General features: G+C 44.1%; 1 protein-coding gene across 3 annotated transcripts in view; it reads left to right on the top strand.

Annotated features, from left to right (window-relative positions):
• DPY19L1 (dpy-19 like C-mannosyltransferase 1) overlaps positions 1–18,330 on the top strand; it is a 2,006,077-nt gene that overhangs the window by 944,373 nt on the left and 1,043,374 nt on the right. For all 3 annotated transcript variants that reach the window (XM_069613244.1, XM_069613243.1, XM_069613242.1), the window contains one exon: positions 6,849–6,929. In XM_069613244.1, the coding sequence (XP_069469345.1) occupies positions 6,849–6,929 (81 nt within the window). The remainder of the gene's footprint in view (positions 1–6,848; positions 6,930–18,330) is intronic.

Raw genomic sequence — 18,330 nt, 5'->3', positions numbered from 1 at the left:
TGTGGCCCTTGTGGAGCCATGGCGGTGATGGCCCTGGAAACAGTTGTGGCAGTTAGGCTGCAGTGGCCACAATAGTGACGCGATCAGGACAGATGAAGGGAATGGTAATGCATTAGAATGCAGTATACTATACATTCTCACACGTTGTTCGTGTCTCACAGAGGTCGCTGTGGACTTTCAGAATGAAGTGGAGACCTTTGAGTAAAGGATCATCGGACGTGGTTTTATGTCTGATGGTACGTCGCGTCCTTCATGGGAGGAACTTCCTGGTGCGGCAAAGAAAGGAAAGAAAAAAGGAAGGAACTTCATAAGCTGCGCAAACTGAATTACTGCAGCTGTTGTGTGTGGCCTGAGGATGAAACGTTTCTGAGATCGCTGCGTTTATGTGGTGCATGCCGGAACCAGCATTTGAAGGAGCAGATGATTTGGACTTGGGAGGTAGGTATGGTGCTTTAAAAAGAAACAAAAGAACACTAGGTTTGTGGTTAAAGGTACCGGAGAGCTGATGAAGCTGAATGCGTTCTGTTTGGATGCCGCAGCAACTTTGACCATATCATTTAATATGCAACTTGTTTTGAGATCGTTAGTCGGGCGGCAGGCTGGGCTGTCATTTGACAAAGATGGGCTGCTTATGTGGAGATGAGTTAACTTTTAAGGAGTGCTGCAGCAATTTACAACATTTATTTCAGGGCTGCTTTATGTTTAACATGCTGTTTTCTTTGATTTATAATGATGTTACATTCTCAAATTAGTAGTTGTGTAATGCAGAAAATGTGTGTAGCTTGAACACATTTTGAGCAAATTGCAGGAGTATGATGTACCAACATAATTTTAGCATTCAATAAGAGATTACTTAAGAATTACACATTTTGAGAGATTTCAGGAGTTTTTAGTAAAATTCACTATATTCCACAAAGGAGGCAGGATTGCACATTCTGTTTAACTACATGTGAAGTTATATTGATGTACGTGTAAAGGAGTGGTGTGACAGCTGTGGGTTTAGTATTGATCTACTTCGTTTAATTTTCTTGAGGCATTTCGGCCTTAAACTGCAGAGGATTTGAGCAGCATGGCCTTTTAGCCAACCTCCTGACTTTGATGTCATACATGGTAGTTCAACTTATGGGTTGCATGTTATCTGTTTTAACTGTTTCATGTGTTTTGAGAATTGCTATTCATACGGTTCAATATTGTGTTCATATTTGGCAAGGGAGTGGCTGTCAAGGGAGTGGCTGTCAAGGGAGTGGCTGTCAAGGGAGTGGCTGTCAAGGGAGTGGCTGTCAAGGGAGTGGCTGTCAAGGGAGTGGCTGTCAAGGGAGTGGCCGTCAAGGGAGTGGCTGTCAAGAGATTGAGTGTTGTTGATGTGAGTATAGTTAGGAGTGAGTATTTTACTAGTACATTATTAAGTGATCACATTTCTTTTTCGCTGTTCAAAGCATAAGGTGTAGAGTGTGCTTGCTTGTTTGGTTGAGGACGTCTGCCTTCAACTGATTTGAGTTATGGAGTTTTAAAACATATCACCATGGGTTGAGTGGTGATGTGTGCCAGGACATTGTGTGCGACTTGTTCCTGGTAGAGTTGCCTGTGCGTGGCATACTCTGTGCACCATGCGGTTGGTAATGGCTTGGTGTGATGAGGCTCAGTTGCATGTCAGTGATGTGTGTTTTTTTGGGAGTGTCTTTTGAGCCTCATCTGTAAGGTTTTTTATCTTTTATCTTTGAGTTGATCGCCTTCGCAATTGCCCACCATGTTATTGAGTTGGGTAGTTTGAGTGTCCATCTTGGGTTGGTCAGAATGGTAACTTCATCATAGTCAGCTGCAATCATCTTTAGAGATTTGTTCTTGTATTTGGTTGGTTCACAATTGCCTGGCCAGTTTTTTGAGTTTAGTGGATGTGTTGGTTGTTTTCTCGAAAGGGATTATTGCAAGCTGTGTTGCCTTTTTTGGGTTAGTGTTTCACTGTGAGTGACAGTGTGGTGTTCCTGTGCGTGATAGTAGAGTAGTGTATGGGTTTGTCGTGGTGTTCAGTTGGTCCGGTCTTTGCTTCAGGTTGTGTATCGGTGTGTGGTGTTAAGGTGGAGGTTGGTTGTCACTTGGATGTTAGTGTTTTTATTTTAAAGGTGCCAGCATGTTCGCGTGCTAGCCCAAGGAGGGGCTCAGTTTGTGCTCAGGTGTGGCAGGTCTGAGGTTTACCATTGTCAGTGCCGAACAGGAGTTGAATAGTGTCCTTGGTGGTTCAAGGAGGTAGCTTGTTGCCCAAGGTGTGCTGGATTGTACACAGGTGTGGCAGGCTTGAGACTTGCTGGTGGCGGCAGTGGGTAGGAGGTGATGCGTAGGATATTATGGTTGAAGGATGCTGTATTGTGCTGCGGTCTGTAGGCGGGATGCGAGTTGCGCTTTGATGGGTCAACCAGTGGTTTGGGTTGAAGTTGTTGGTGGTACATCACGGTGTGAGGTTGTTGGTGGTTGATCACGGTGTGAGGTTGTGCTTAGTTCTTGTGCTTGTGTGGTGTTCCTTGTGAGTGTTGCTCTGTGTGGTGGTGTTTGCTGTGTGTGTCTTGTCTGCAAGTGTAAGGAAGTGTAAAGAAGGAGGTGTGTTGTATTGTGCCTTTCCTCTCGGGTGTGTATCTTTGCTTGGGTGTGCTGGTGTGTCTCATATGCATGTCTAAGGAAAGGAGGCATGTTGTATCTTGCTTCTTCCCTTTCTGTGTGAGCTGGAGTCATGTGGGGTTGCTTTGGAGTCTGTGTGGTGTCATTATAGAATGTTAGGTGTGTATGTGGAATGTTAGTGTTTGACTTGATGTTCCACCCAGGCAGTTAGAACTATGTAGCCTCGGTGGCGGGAGCCGGTGGTCTCAATTCCATATTTTAGCTCCTATCCTTAATGTATCTATCCCTGATGTCATCTGATTACTAAGATGCTCAATAAATGAACTTAAGAAACTTACTTGCTGCCTCCAAGGTTTAATCTTTACAATACAGGCTCACGAGCCAGGGCCACTCTGCATGTACCCCCAATATGTTTCTTTTGGACCCACTACGTAGGCCATGGCCACTGTACATATCTTTCGGCCTTTGGCCACAGCCTTTGGCTTAATGTTTCTTTTGGACCCACTACCCTTTTTCCTACTCACTAGCCAGTAGCCATGGCCTTCACCCATGACCATTGGCCCAGGCCTTCGGCATTGGCCCTTTTACATGTTACCATATCTTTCTTCTGGTCCCACTAGCCATGGCCTTCTACATATTGCCCCAATAGATTTCCTAAATAGGCTCACTAACCTTATCTGTCGGCCTTGGCCACACCGCTAGGTCTCTTTTGGGCACACTAGCCATGGCCTTATTGCACCCCTTGACATGTTGCCCCAATAGGTTTCGTTTGGGCCAACTTGCATGGCCAATGGCCAGGGCTTTTGGACATGTCCACTTTCCAAATTGCACCATTCGGTTCCTTAAAGTAGCCCAGTACTCATATCCTTCAGCAACACACACCACGCCCCCCCAACCTTACTGTAGCTGTAAAAATCCGCTTTTTTGTATCAATCTAATGTTATTAATTCTTTTTTAAACAAAAATGTTTTTCCCATAACCGTGGTTATATTTGCAATGCACTACAAATAACCCTGTTAATCCATGAACGTCTGTGTTGGGGAGAATTCTCAGAAATGTGCTAATTCCTTTTTACCTTAGAGACCCCCAGCTCATTTTGCTGGACTTCAGGGCTTTTCATTTCTAACCTGGAACGCGAGAGACCTTTTTCCCACTCTCTCATGTATTTTTCTGTGATTTTGACTATTTTTATTTTGACTCTGGAGTCTGACAAACTCCATAGGCATCATCTTTACATTGTGACACGCAGCACCTTCAGTGCAGTGGCACAGGGAAGTCTCTTGGCTTTCCCAAAGGTTTTAATACCTTCTCTTGGTGAAACTACTGTTTCCAAGAGCAGTGAAGTGAAATTGACTTTACTAACATTTTATAACTTTCTAGACCCAGCATTCACTATCTTACAATAGGGTGCTTGAGGGCTTACTTAGTATCCCCTTTGTCTAGTTTCTCATGTAACATTTTTATGTTTTCCTTTCTACAATTAATGGCTGGTGGCAGTGCTTTACTTTTTACTACCATTGTGTGTTTTTACCGCAGGCTCCAATTGCAGCTGCAGTAAGACACCCATGGGTGCCCATTTTGTCAAAATGGCCTAGTCTTCTTTTTTTGCCATTTCTTGTTGGAAAGGTCCTTCTTGAGATTTTCTCTGCATGCCAAACCAGGTTTGGTCCCTTTGTTTGTTTGGTCTTTGGCGGGAATCGCGAGTTAAGCCCGCCTCTGACTCCAGCGTGTCTAGCAGGGCAGGAAGTGAGGGAGGCGCCCGAAACTCCCTGTGCCTAGTCTCCTTGGTTACAGGAATGAACCCAGGGGTGATTGGCTGGAGGGCTGTCATCGGTGGACAGCCAACCTGCTATGTGATTGACAGCTAGTCTGCGAATGAATGAGAGAAACCTGCATAAAAGGCAAGGCTATTTGCTTGGAAGGCAGAGTCGACCAGTGGATGAAGGAATCCGAAGAAGAACTTGGAAGAGACACCTGCTGCAACTCCTCGACCGTTGGTTTGCCCAGTGAAGCCCTGCTATTGTGCTGAAGCTCCGAATTCACCTCGAAGACCTGCAAAGGACGACTTCTCCCCTTGGGTTGGTGAGACCAATGAACCCCAAGACAAGCTCATCTGGAAATCCTCTTGGAGTTGGCTGTACTTCCATTGCTGCTGCAGGAACCGAAGTGCCAGGGAGAGGAACACCGGAATGGAGTGAGTGTCTCTAAGTCGGACCCGAGCCCCAGGAAAATCCTCAGGACTCCCAGGAAGCAGGACTGACCAAGCCTGAGCCACCACAAGAGTGCTGGACCCCAGATGCGAGGAAAGTCCGAAGTGGTATCCGAGAACCGCAGTGTTGCTATTTGCTAGAGACTCAAAGAGCTGAAACCGCGAAGTTCTGCTGATTTGAAGTTTGCCCATTGCTGCCGCTGACCTTCAATTGTAGTGCAGGAGTCCCCAGATGTCATCCCTCTTGACCCCAATACTGAGGCCTGGGAACAAAAGGGCCTGCAGACCTACACAGGAACAGAAGCCAGCTGGAATCCATTTCTTCTAACCAAAAGTACTGTAAAACTTAGGGGACTTACCTCTTGTTGTGTAGCCTTGCTTGTTCTTAGTTGAGACTTGTCTTGGTTGCTTTTGCTGAGTTGCTTGCAGCTTTGCCCCTCACAACCCCCCAAGCTTGTGGCCATACAGTGATTCTATTATTTTCTTACCTGCAAGAAGAGCTTCAGTTCACCTAGACGTTTGCTCAATTGACATTGGCTGGCCTGGCTCTCTTACTTCTGACTTTGTGTTTTGCCTTTCCTGCAGGCAAGGGTTAATTTATTTTGCATTGGAGGGTTAAAAAGGACTTACCTACTTCAGAATATTTGTTTAACCTTTGTTTTATTCCAAAACCCCTTTCTATCACAGCAACTCACTATTGCTCTAAATGTACCAGTGATATATTAATGTCCAAAGTGTCCTAGTTATTTAAATCACCTCAGGATGTAGGAAACATCTGTGTGGCATCCCAAATGGGTACTTTCTGATTTAGAGAAACTAAGAGTGTGTATTTTGAAGTGTATTTTTGTGTTTCGTCTATATTACTCCCTTCTGAAGAAGACCTATTGAACTGACTGTTAAATAAATTGATAATTGTTTAATCAAGAAACATTGAGTGTAAGAGTTTCTTTGGGTACTTGTCACTGTGAATCTCTGTGTAAAAACCCTACTGCTCACTTTGACCCCTCTTGAGATAAGCCTGGATGCTTAGCTACACTACCAACCTGTGTAGTACAGACTTATACCAAAGGTTGGGTTCCTGTTGCCAGGGGGCAAGGTTGCTGTAATCTCCCAAACGGTACTGCAGACAATCTTGCCTAGCAGTCTGCAAATAACCACAGTTGTTTTCATGTGATGCACTTTTATTTCCAATCCTATTTTGTAATATAAGCCGGTTATCCCTCCAGTATAACCCTGGTTATGTGAAAGTGTACAAGCTCTGAACTTGGCCCCCTACCCCTCTCCTCACCTCACACCTCAGTGTCTCAGGGTGTCCTCTTTCTCCATCCCCACCTCTAGTCAGATGCCATTTCATCCTTTCTCCTCCTCCAAATGGCATTTTTTAAATGTTTTGTTTTCGGCTAAACCTGATTATACCCGTTATAACCCTGGTTAACTCTCTCATCGAACAAAGAAAATGGCTACTTTTTCATTTCTGAAAAGCCTTGTTGATGCATTGTGGGACACATATATAGCTATCATTTTGAGAGAAAGAGGCACCCCGTTCCCTGTCACATGTTTTAACAACCACTGGACGGAATATAACCATACCTCTCCCGAAAATTGAGTCAACGCTTCGTGCCCAAGTTTGTACAATTCCGTCCTGCAGTTTTTGCTGTGAGCTGTCTGAAATTTAAACTTTTTCTAAAAAAGAGAGGGGATTGGGGATCACAGGCGATGTTTGAAAAATATCAGCCAAATCCGTCATACAAGTCAAAAGTTATTAGCAATTCAATGTTTGAATTTCCTATGGAACTTGATCCCCAACTATAGTGCAGCGACCAGCACGCACGCACGCACGCACGCACGCACGCACACACACACACACACACACACACACACACACAGAAAGAACATTACCAAGAGGCAAGTCATTTTTTATGTTTTACTATTATTGTTTTATCGATATGTGTCCTGGACCAATTTTATCATCATGCATTTTTTTTCACTGCTATGAATAGAAGAATCATGATAACCATTTATTTTGCAGGCATCACAAGTGTTTGCCCTGGGCATTGGAACAAGCTTTCTAAAAATGATTACACCTACGCTTATAAGTGGAACAGATGATGTAAGTGCATTAAGTGTTCTGTCAATTTCATTGAACCATATTGTTAAAGGAAATACAATAAAACAAATACTGTATATCGATTCTCCGCATTGTTTGGTGTTAAAACAGTGCAGTCTGTTACAGAATTGTATGTAATTGCACATGTTGTAACACGATCTGACAATTCTGTCCGATTCAATGGACGATGTATGATCTGTCCTGAAGTTCTTAACATACACCCTTAAGTTGTTGGCTTGTGTATATGCCATGAGCTCAGTCAGTCAACGTTGTAGGCCAATCGCTGTACGATCCGTTTTGATACGATCATCTGCATAGAGAATCCAGGGAATAGGCTGCTTCTGGATTTTAGGAGGAAAAGGGTTTGTGCTTGTGGGACTTGCGTAAGTTGGACAAGTATATATTAAACAATAGGGCGGCTAGGGGACAGCCTTGTTTTAATCCTGTCCAGATTTTCTCTGTTAAATTGCCTTGCTTCGTCATTCTCACTTCCTTTGATGTTCCTGAGTAGAGTTCCATGATGACTTCCAATAACTCATCTGGGCAAACCCATGTATGCAGTTTCTTGCATAGCTTTTTTCTATTCACACTGTCGAACGCTTGCTCAAAGTCAATCAGAGCTAGGAAATAGCTTGTCTGGGTTTTAATTGCCTCGAGTTTCAGTAGGTTCACAAGGAGGAGGTTCAAAGTTTTACCCACACCCTTTACAAAGCCAGTCTGTCTAGGGTCAAGGTGGGTAGCTTTGTTGCCCTTTGTCTAAGTCGTGTTATAGACTGGCGGCGAAGATTTTGCCCATGATGTCAAGGAGTGTAATAGTCCTATAGTTTCACAGATTTTCTCCATCACCCTTTGTAAATATAGGCACTATAATTGCACTCTTCCAGGACTGTGGTATGCTATTAGTTCTTCTTATATATATGAAAAGGAGAATGATAAACTCCAACCATGGGCCGTTTGCTTCTTTTAGCATGCTTTTAGTTAGTCCATCTGGGCCTGGTTCACGAGAAGAGTTTAATTTACTAAGCAATCTGTGAATGTCCTCTATATCACACTCAAATGACCATTTAGGTGTTGGACTCCACGTTTGTACATTGTCTTTCTCAGGGGGCTCTGTGGATAGTGCAGTGAAATAAGATATCCAAACAGCTTCTGAAACCTTGGACGTTTGCAGGGCAGTTTGGAATCTACCGTCATTATTGATGAGCTTCCACAATTGTCTGGTGCTCTTTTTACATACAATGGTCAGCATGTGTTCCGCATCATGTTGTGCTCTCCAGGCTCTAGTTCCAAGTAGCCAGTTTCTGTATTTTTGCTTTCTTTTTTTTAAATCTGCATGTATTTTTGTTGATAATTATTCTGGCTTATATTCTTCAAGTCTGCACAGAGAGCTCTCCTAGCATCTACTACTGCTGTTTTGTATATGTGGGTTGGGAAAACAATCAGTTTCTCACGAGTCCTGGATGTTTCTTTGTATCAATCTAGAAGCCATCTATATTCTGTTCGCCCGCTAGATCTGAAATGGACTTTCCAAAGGCCTCCGTTATTGTTACCACATCAACTGGTTTTGGATGCAGTCGGTTTCTTCCTTGAGATAATTGTAGCGCTGAGCCTGACTTTTTGGTACTGATCTTAATGATGTTTCCACATACTATCTCAAGTAAGTTATGATCGCTTGAAGGCATATCAATGAGTCTCAAGGATTTGATTAGATTCGCTGGATTAGAGGAGCCAAAGGCAGAATCTAGGCACAATCTTGTGGTGCCTCTCGACCAGGTCCACTTGCCTGGGATGTCTCCCTGAGTTTGAGCATTTAACATGTGGAGATTGCGAGCTTGCATTTCTACTTGCCATTCTTGTGGTCTTTTATGTAGGTTCCTTAAAATTATGGGGTAGCCTTGTGCGTCTATAAGTTCTCATATTTAGGTCTCCACAAAAAAGGACATGGCTAATTTTAGTTTTCACCTGTATTTCATCTACAATGGTCATAATTGACTCAAGACGTCTTGTTCCCACATCCTCGTATTGTTATATAGGTCACACAATGCAAATGTTGTTTTCTCCATGTCCTTGTCAGACTTTTGTTCGATTTTCAGAATCTGTACAAAGAGATTTGGGTTTTTCATTTGTTTCATATGTAAACCCACTCTTCTCTTTACTATTGTTAATAGTCCAGTGTACAGTCTGCCAGATTGCCCTTTCTTTGCAGGATTTAAATACCAATCATATCCCTCACTGTATGGGTTAGATCTGAGCCACGTTTCTTGTAGACAAAGGATGTCGTATTCCCATAAAGTTTGGGAACTATCATTAAATTGGTGCTTGAAGCCCTGTGAATTCCAACATCCAATTTTCAGTAGCCATTTCTCTCTTCAATTCTGGCGTTAAAAGTTATGTGGTCCAACCAGTGCTCCAGGTAACCATGCCCAGTCATCTTTGTTAGGCTTACTTTTGTCCTGTGTTGCTACGTGGATTCCCGCGTGTTGGGGTGAGAGAACATTTGCTCACATCTTCAAGGATTTCAGGTCGTGAATGTAAGCTTTCGTATCATTGTTGTGTGTCGAATCTCTTACATTCAGTCCAATCTCTAATTGCATGGTTCTTGTGTGCAAATCTCTCTTAGCCTTGGGAATATAATCTACTATTTTAAAACCCAAAGGTAGAAAGTAATTAGCTGCTTCCATGAAGGCACTTTTTATTAGAACTGAATTTAAGTGCAGTATTATCCAGTCTGTTAGATCTTCGTTTATAAACTGGGTGATTTTGATATCATTTGTTGTAATGAACCGCAGCTTGGGGCTGTGATGTAGTAAATGTATTGCATTTCTACGATTTTAGAATGAAATTATCCTTTGTTCATAATACTCTCTCCACAGAGATTAGAATGTTTTGATCACCATTCTGATGAGATTTATTTTGTTCTTTATCAGGATTTGTCTGAGCATGGGTTATGCCGTTTGTTGTAATTTTCAAATTTTGATTATATTGCTGCTCAGCAGCGTGTCATTTTTGTTCAAGTGTTAAAAAGGTGTAATTTGCACTTTTCTCAGTATATATTATAACTGTCTTCTCTTCAGGTACACTTACTGGAGACTCTTTAACATTTGCTGTGGGGTATCGCACGTTATGCATCATCTTAGGGTTTCCCTCCCCAGCCTCAAAGGCCTCCTCATCTTCCTCATGGACTTGGATTTCATCGAGGAGAGCTGTGATTTCCTAGTCTGCCAAAATGTCCTCACGTAGGGAGGTCTCGTCAGAAGTTATTCTCCTTATTTCATCTTGATCAGTGGAGACTTCACTTTATTCTCTTTTCCCGCTGGTGATTTGGGCTGTTTGTCATGATCCGTTCTGTAAGCTCCTCTCGATTGGGACAGTTTTGATCCGTCCTTAGGTGGAGCTCTTACATTTCTAACAAAGGTCCTTGAGCTATTGGATTTAGATTTATGCGTAGGTGGTCGGTCCTTAGTTTTTTTGTTGTTGTGGCTGGGTCGATTTAGTTTGGGTTGCAGGTACAGGCGGCTTCGCTTTGTCCTCAAATATAGCAAACATCTTAAGGGGTCCTTTTTCTCTGTTTGCCACTAATTTTGATTAGGTTAATATAGCTTTCTTAGATGGTACAAGTTCTCAATTGTGGAAGGTCATTGGAGAGTTGAGGCGTTTTTGGCGCTGAGATCTCTTACAATCCCTGCTACATTCGCATCATTGTTAACCTCATCATCTGGATCCACAGAGAACACCATTTCAATCGTGTTTTTTGACAACTTTGCATCCTTTTCACTTTGTGAATAAATATCAATGGGAAGCAAGGTGCTCCCAATGGGTTCATCTAGTGATGTAAAGTCTTCGGCTTGTCCGATCTATTACCACTAAGTGGAAAATGTTTCAATACTTTCTTGATTGGTGTCTCATTTGTCCTCTGATTGATGTAGTGTTGTTTCATCCATCTGCAATCCTCTAGTAAAGCAGTCGTTCCTGTATTTGTCGCATGCTTCGTGTCTGGCCAGGTCACAAAGTATGTTTTGCCACATTGATGAAGTTTCGGCTTCTTTATTCAAACAATCATGGACTTCTGTTGTGACAATTTCTACAAAGATTAATTTGGTATGCATCATGGCTAAAAGTGTTGCATGATCTTTCAGTGTCTCATTCAAGGATTTGTATAGCTTTGTGAATGGGGCCATCGATATAGTTAATGCTGCCATGATGTTGGCTTGCATCTGTGTCATGGCAGCAATGGAAAGATGAGCTGCACATTGTGGTCTCTCCGATGGAAATACTGAATCGTTCACAAGACCACAGCTCCAATTTGATGGATATATTACTCGTGGGGCTAAATGATATCTGCTTTCTTTTGCGCAATCCTCTATGCCACTGCTAGTTTGCGTACCTTGTGTTTGCTTTTTTGCACATTTTCACTATTTATAGAGGTTACAGGGCTCATTGGATGTTGTCCAATTGATTTGTTGCAATGGTCTGATTTTGTTATCGGGCTGATGTTGGTCGACTGCATGGAATTTCGGCCATGCTCATCATTGTCAATGGTATTGGGCATTATATGCATTTTTCCGTTATCACAATAAATTGCATCTCGTCTTGAGGCTTTAAGATCATTAGCCTTTGTATAAAGTGTTAATTGATTTTCAGCTATGTCTAATCAGAGGCGCAACGCCAAAGGGGTTTGCTGTACTATAGTGCCAGTCAGTTTCTGGTTCGCCTCTACCCAAGGGCTGCTCACGTGATTGGCAGGTGCTGTTGAGTCATGAACCAAAGAAGAGTTAGGTGTTGCGAACAATCGTTCAATGGAGGCACACTCCAGTTCCACTAGAATTTTGTTCTAGTACGCGACTCAGCGTGTTTTGTAATTACTCTGATATGAATAATGTGCCAGTTGGTGGCACTGCCATAGTATTAAATCCAGTGACATCATGTGTGTGTTTTAGTGGAGATTGCCAGTCTGCCTGCGGCTCCTGTTGGTGAATTTCCAGAGGTGATATATTTGAACTTGATCGTTCATCATTCCATTCAGGCGGAAGGGTTGATATAAACAACTTATTTAGATGTGTGGGGTTCATTGGATTTCTCTTTGTGATGTTTGGGGCAATGGTTGAAGCTGTTGCGACTGATTTCGAGCACGTTCTTATCTTGGCTTGAAAATTATCTGCAATAAGTGGGTTGCACTGCAGTTCTTGTAAATCAAAATGTATGCATGTTACAGCACTTGCAGCCTGACTAGTAAGGGCCAGAGCCAGTTGGCGAGAGCAGCATAAACTAGGGGTGGTTGCAGTCATGGTAAAAGGGACTGCACTCACCTCTTCTTGATCAATGCTCTTCCTCTAGTAGCTGTACTTTCTGGCACGTTCTTGGCCCTCCAGGTGACATAAGTCTTCAGTGTCTCTAGTCGCATGGTGCTGGGGGACAAGATGGCAATGCCCGAACCAGTCGAGTCCAGTGAGGACCACAGAAGACCACTCGACTTCTCATGCTGCGCCACGCTCCACGCTCGAATGGGAGTTTAAAGTCTGTGTTGCAAGTCTCAGTACTCCAGCCACACCTCTCAGATTAGTAGATAGGAAAAAAAGACTCCAGGCAACAGCACCAGAAGACCACTCGTCTTCCCACTCGGCGCTATGCTCCGCTGTCGAATGGGAATTTAAAGTCTGTGCTGCAAGTCTCAGTGCCTCAACTCCGCCTCTCAGATTAGTAGATAGGAAAGAAAGACTCCAGGCAACACCAGCACCACTCTGCTTCTTCTAACAATGTGACATTTTCTTTTGCATGTGTCGTTTCGCTGAAATGCAGGAAACTAGCATTCTGAATCTATGCTCCAAGACACTTGAACTTCAAACCCATTAACACCAGACTGCTCCCACTGTCATACTATTCAGAACAAAAATCTGCCAGTGAGAACATGTTTATTTTGGATATAACATCCATACAACTCAAAGTACAAAATATGTATAAATACGTTGAATACAACTTGAATTGTAGAAAATAGTACATTTCATAAAATCAACATAGCCACATCGATTGATTGTCCTAATTTTAAAAACTAAATTCTCAGACTATTAACCCTTTAACTGCCATGGGTTTTTCCCCCCAGTGCCAAGGCCTTTTTTGGTGATTTCGGTATGCCGCCATCAATGCCTTGTAACTTTTTTGTTACATGAGATATCTCGGCCAAATCTGGCCCCTTTTTTTCCCACATGTAGGCGGTTGTAACGCCACCCAGCAATCCTAGGTTGCTGTAGGGGAGTGAGAGAAAATAAGCAAAAAGGGCGAAAATGTACAAAGAAGCCTATGGTTTTTTCCTTGTAGGAGCTATGAACAAATGGTTTGCTGTGCTGAATTCCCAAATTTCCTGGCTTTCAAGAACAGGTTGAGTGGAAACAGAAACAAATTATTTTGATGTGCTTATTAACCGTTTTGTGAGAGGTAGGCGATTTTTGGCCATTTTTGCCAATTGGACATGCATGGACGGAATGGAAGAAAAAGGTAGGAAAGCCGAATTGGAGGACAGAAAGGCTTACATTTCTGAAATGTAGACAGAATTCCAAGTTTAGGAAGGGGTGATTTGCATAGGTCGGGCAACAACTAGGTAGGGGAAAATGCCATAGGTTTGGGGAAAAGCGGGAAAATAACCCAACAAAAGGTATGTGTTGGACATAGTTGGCTTGGTACGACAATGGTGTTAGGCAGAATCCTGTGCAGTTCCCTTAGGGAACACTGCAATAAGATTAAGACTGCAGGAGTAAGCAGTAAACCCAATTGGTAGCAGGCTGCACCGCCCAGATTTACCTGATAGCTGTGGCTAAGCAGTCAGACTTCTCTCAAGAAGAGTAAGGCAGTATGTAGAGAATACACAATAGGGCTAAAAACACAATAGAGCAAACAAACACTGACCAGAGCTTTGTATCAAAAGTATAGAGTTATTTATTTAAAACACATTTTAGGCAATACACTAGCACTCTAAATCAAAAGCAAGTTAAAACACAGTCAGATAAAGTATACATACCTCCCTTAATAACTATTAGACAAGTCTGAGTTAAAACACCACTATTTGTTAAGACAGATGTGAGCGCTTAACTAAGATGGCACTACAATAGTTTGGTTAGAGGGAGAGAAAAAGGCAGAGCATAAGAATAATACAGTCCCAACACTTTTTAAGAGTTCAGAGCAAGGGAATAAAGGCAGAATATACTGTAGAGCCAAAGTTCATAGGCCAGGCCCACTTTAAATGGAGCAAAGCGAAATGTGCCCAGGATCAAACAGTTTAAGTTGCACTAAAAGTCTTTGCAGAGGGTTCAAAAGGGGTTGGTTTAGTTCAAGAAACAAAGTTAGAAGGTCTGGGGCCAACCCAGTATAGAAAGCCAAGAATTTAAGGGTCACCTTTAGCAATCTGTAGAAATGGAGGCCAGGTAAGACACAGTACCTTAAGAGAGAGGAAGTGCCAGCGGTGGCAGTTGTTCCGGGCAGTGGTTGCAGTTCGTTGTTCCGACCAGGGGAAGAGAGGATCCCGTCGAGGAGGAAACTTGGAGTCGTTACACTGCCCAGGGATGAAACCAGCCGTGGAGTTCCCGATTGAAAGGTGCAGGGGGTCATTCCGAGGTTGGAGGTAAGGGATTACCGGCGCCTGTAAGGGCACCGATGGCCGTAATCCCTTACCTCCGTATTCTGAGTTCCCTTTGCGGGTCCCTCTTTACCACCTGCTTTTAGCAGGAGTAAATTACGGGACCCGCAAAGTGACCTTGGAGTAAATTACGGCACCGTAATTACCTCCTTCCCCATTCCCATTGAGCCCTATGGGGGCAGAAATGTGGATGGGGAAGGGCTATGGTGAATGGGGAATTACCGGACCATCCAACCTTGGAATGGACCGGTAATTACTCCATTCACCATGCCGGTATTCCATGGAGTAAATAGCTCCATGGTTGCCAACCATGGAGCTATTTACTCCATGGTGTAGTCCTAACTCGGAATGAGGGCCGCAGTCCTTTTATTCACGGTCAAAGTGGTGAAGCTTGGCTATCCGGCCACCGGGGTGCTTGGCACGGGCGATTCGTCCAAGAGACGTCTTTGGAAGGCGAAAGAGGCGAACTGGTTGGTCCCACCAGCTCAGGGGGAGAAGACTCATCCAGCAGAAGATATTGGGCCTCATTCCGAGTATGGCGGTAAGGGATAGCGGCCACCGGTAACGAGACCGGTGGCAGTAATCCCTTACCGCCATACTCCGAGTTCCCTTTGGCCCTCGCCCTTAACGCCTGCTTTGAGCAGGTGTTAAAGTCGAGGGCGCAAAGGGGCCTCCAAGCCAATAACGGTGACCGTAATGAACGGTCACCGTTATTTGCATCTTCCCCATTCCCATTGAGCCCTATGGGGGCTCATTTGGGAATGTGGAAGAGCCTTGGTGAATGGGGAATTACCGCCCCGCCAACCTTGGAATGGGGCGCTAATTCCGCCATCCACCAAGGCGCTGCCGGTCCGGGTACGGCGTCAACCAAGGCGTTAATAGCGCCATTGGTTAGCGCCGTACTCGGAATGAGGCCCATTCTCTTGACGTTGGGAAAGTGGTGAGTTCATTGCAGCAGGGCTTCACCGGTGGTGTCGTCGTTGCAGATGACTCAGCTTCTTCCCTCTTCGGATTCTTAGGTCCTGTGGCGACTTCCGAAGTTCCAGTCCCAAAGGCCCTGCTTTTATGCAGAAAAACCGCCATTCATCAGCCTAGCTGTCAATCACACATGCTAAGTGGGGAGCCGGGCGGCTCACCACTGGGCCAATCAGAGAAAAGTGCGACTTGAGTTGTTACGGCAACTCAGTCCAGGGTGCCAAATCCCCCGTCCACCCCTCCTATGGAACCCAGACAGAGTGGCATCATTTGGAGGGCTTCTGTGGAGAAGCCGCCAAAATAGTGGAACAAAGGGATCGACCTTCATTCAGAGTTACAGAGACAGACACAAACGCTCGAGTTCTGGCAAAAAGACCCAACCGTGGATTAAATATTAAATAAATAAAGCAGCAGTATCTTTAACATTGCACCAAAAAGTGGTGCGTTTAAAATCAATGGGAAAATCCCATAGAGAACATTCTGAAGGAATATTTTGTGTGGTAACCACTGCCACCAGCCAGAAACTCGACAAGGGGGGACTGCACAGTGCCCCCTTGGAAACAGACACAGGGGCAATCGAATTACCCCTACCAGTACTTCCACAATATGATGGTGTGTACTGGTTCTGTTCACAATTTAGGACTAGTAAAGTCAATGGTGACTTAACATGCTCTGGGAGACAGTAGTCAGTCCCAGGGTATGGAGTCTATGTTGGAGAGTCACTGACACCCCTGTGTTACTGCACCGAGGGTGCTGTGTAACACACATTCAAAAACAGATGATGCCCTATGGAGTAGAAAGAGGTTACCCCATAGCCCTGAACACATACTAAGTCAAAAAGCACCTCAAATCATGTCTAAGAGTGCGAGGAAAAGAGTCTCACTCTTAGCAGGAGAAGAAAAAAAAAATAAATCCAGCAAAGCTGCTGGGGGACTCACTAGGTTTGGGAAGTTAGCCTTATAAGAGAATTCTCCCTAACAAATGGCTTCTATGAATTTTGAGAAAAGCAATGCTACGCTACATTTCCCTGACTCTTGCAGTTAGGATAGCACACATTTTTTGTAGTGTTTTACAAAACAAGCAATATCACAAGCCAAACACTGAGCCATGGTACACAGAAGTTTTATGCTTACGGCCTGAACAGACGTACTTAGCATGAGTAAATCGGGAAAACCAATGTGGTGAGGAACGGCAAGCATGCATTTTTTGAAAGAGCACAGGCAGACCGTTTCAAGGATAGGTGACTTGTGCAGGTGTTAGGCAGAAACCTGTCCAGTTCCCTTAGGGACCACTGCAAAAAGTTTAAGACTACAGGTGTTAGCAGTAAACCAAATTGGTAGCAGTCTGCACCACCCAGATTTACCTGGTAGCTGTGGCTGAGCAGTCAGACTTCTCTCAAGAATGGTTAGGCAGTATATAGAGTATACATATTAGGTACGAAAATACAGTAGCACAAGCAAACACTGACCAGAGCTTTGGTATAAAAGTATATAATTATTTATTTAAAAACACACTTGTAAAAATACACTGGCACTAATATGTCAAGCAAGTTCAAACACAGTCACTAGAAATATATACACCTCCCTGATTAATTATTCGACAAGTCTTAGGAAAAGAACACCACTTATTATCAACACAGAGTTGAGTGCTTAACCAAGATGGCACTCCAATAATTATTTAAAAAGGGAGAGAAAAGGCAGAAATAGTAAAGCACACAATACCAACACTTTTAAAAGAACCACAGCAAGTCAAGAAAGGCAGGGTCTACTGTAGAGCAAAAAGTTCATAGGCCAGGCCCACTCTTGGAGACAGTAAGGGGAATGTGCCCAAGATCACACAGTTGAAGTACACTTTAAAAGTCTTTGCAGATATTTCAAAAAGGAGTTAGATCAGTTCAGAAAAGTTAGTTTACAGGTCCCAGGTCACCCCAGGATAGAGAGTCAAGGATTTACGGGACACCTTGAACAGTCTGTTGCAAGGGAGACTAGGCGGGACACAGTACCTGAAATGGTGAGAAAGCTCCAGTGGGGGCAGTTGTTCCTGGCAGCAGGTGCAAGTCGGTGCTTCGCCCAGGGGAAGAGAAGATCTCGACGTGGAGGAAAGCTGGAGGTCGTTGCACTGCCATGGAAGAAACCAGCCGCAGAGTTTCCCGGTTAAAAGGTACTACCCTTGTATTCGCGGTAGTGGTGAAGCGTGGCTATCCGGCCGCCGGGGTGCTTGGCAAGGGCGATTCGACCACGAGACGATCCAGGAAGGCGAAAAGAGAGCGAACTGGTTAACCCCACCAGCTCAAAGGAAGAAGACTCTCCTGGAAGAAGATCTTCTCTGTCGTTGGGAAGTGGTGAGTCGGTTCAGCAGGGCTCCACCGGTGGTGTCGTCGTTGCAGGTTGGCTCAGCTTCTCCCTCTTTGGATTTTTTAGGTCCTGTGGCGACTTCTGAAGTTCCAGTCCCCAAAGCCCTGCTTTTATGCAGAAAACCCCCATTCACCAGTCCTAGCTGTCACTCAAACATGCTAAGTGGTGAGCCTGGCGGCTCACCACTGGGCCAATCACACAAGAGTGCGACTTGAGTTGCCGAGGCAACTCAATCCAGGGTGCCTATTCCCCCCTCCCACACATCCTGTAGACCCAGACAGAGTGGCACCACTTTTGGAGGCTTCTGTGTAAAAGCCCGCCAAAAGTGGAACAAAGGGCTCGACTTGGGTTGGAGTTACAGAGGCGAACACAAACGCCATTTTAAAACCGAGTCCTGGCAAAAAGACCCAACCGGGGAATAAATATTAAATAAATAACCCGGCGGTATCTT

Source organism: Ambystoma mexicanum, chromosome 5p (genome assembly GCF_040938575.1).
Source record: "Ambystoma mexicanum isolate Mex_15411 chromosome 5p, UKY_AmexF1_1, whole genome shotgun sequence".
Lineage (NCBI taxonomy): Eukaryota > Metazoa > Chordata > Amphibia > Caudata > Ambystomatidae > Ambystoma > Ambystoma mexicanum.
Note: the sequence above shows the minus strand (reverse complement) of the source record. Positions and strands in the feature narration are given on the sequence as shown.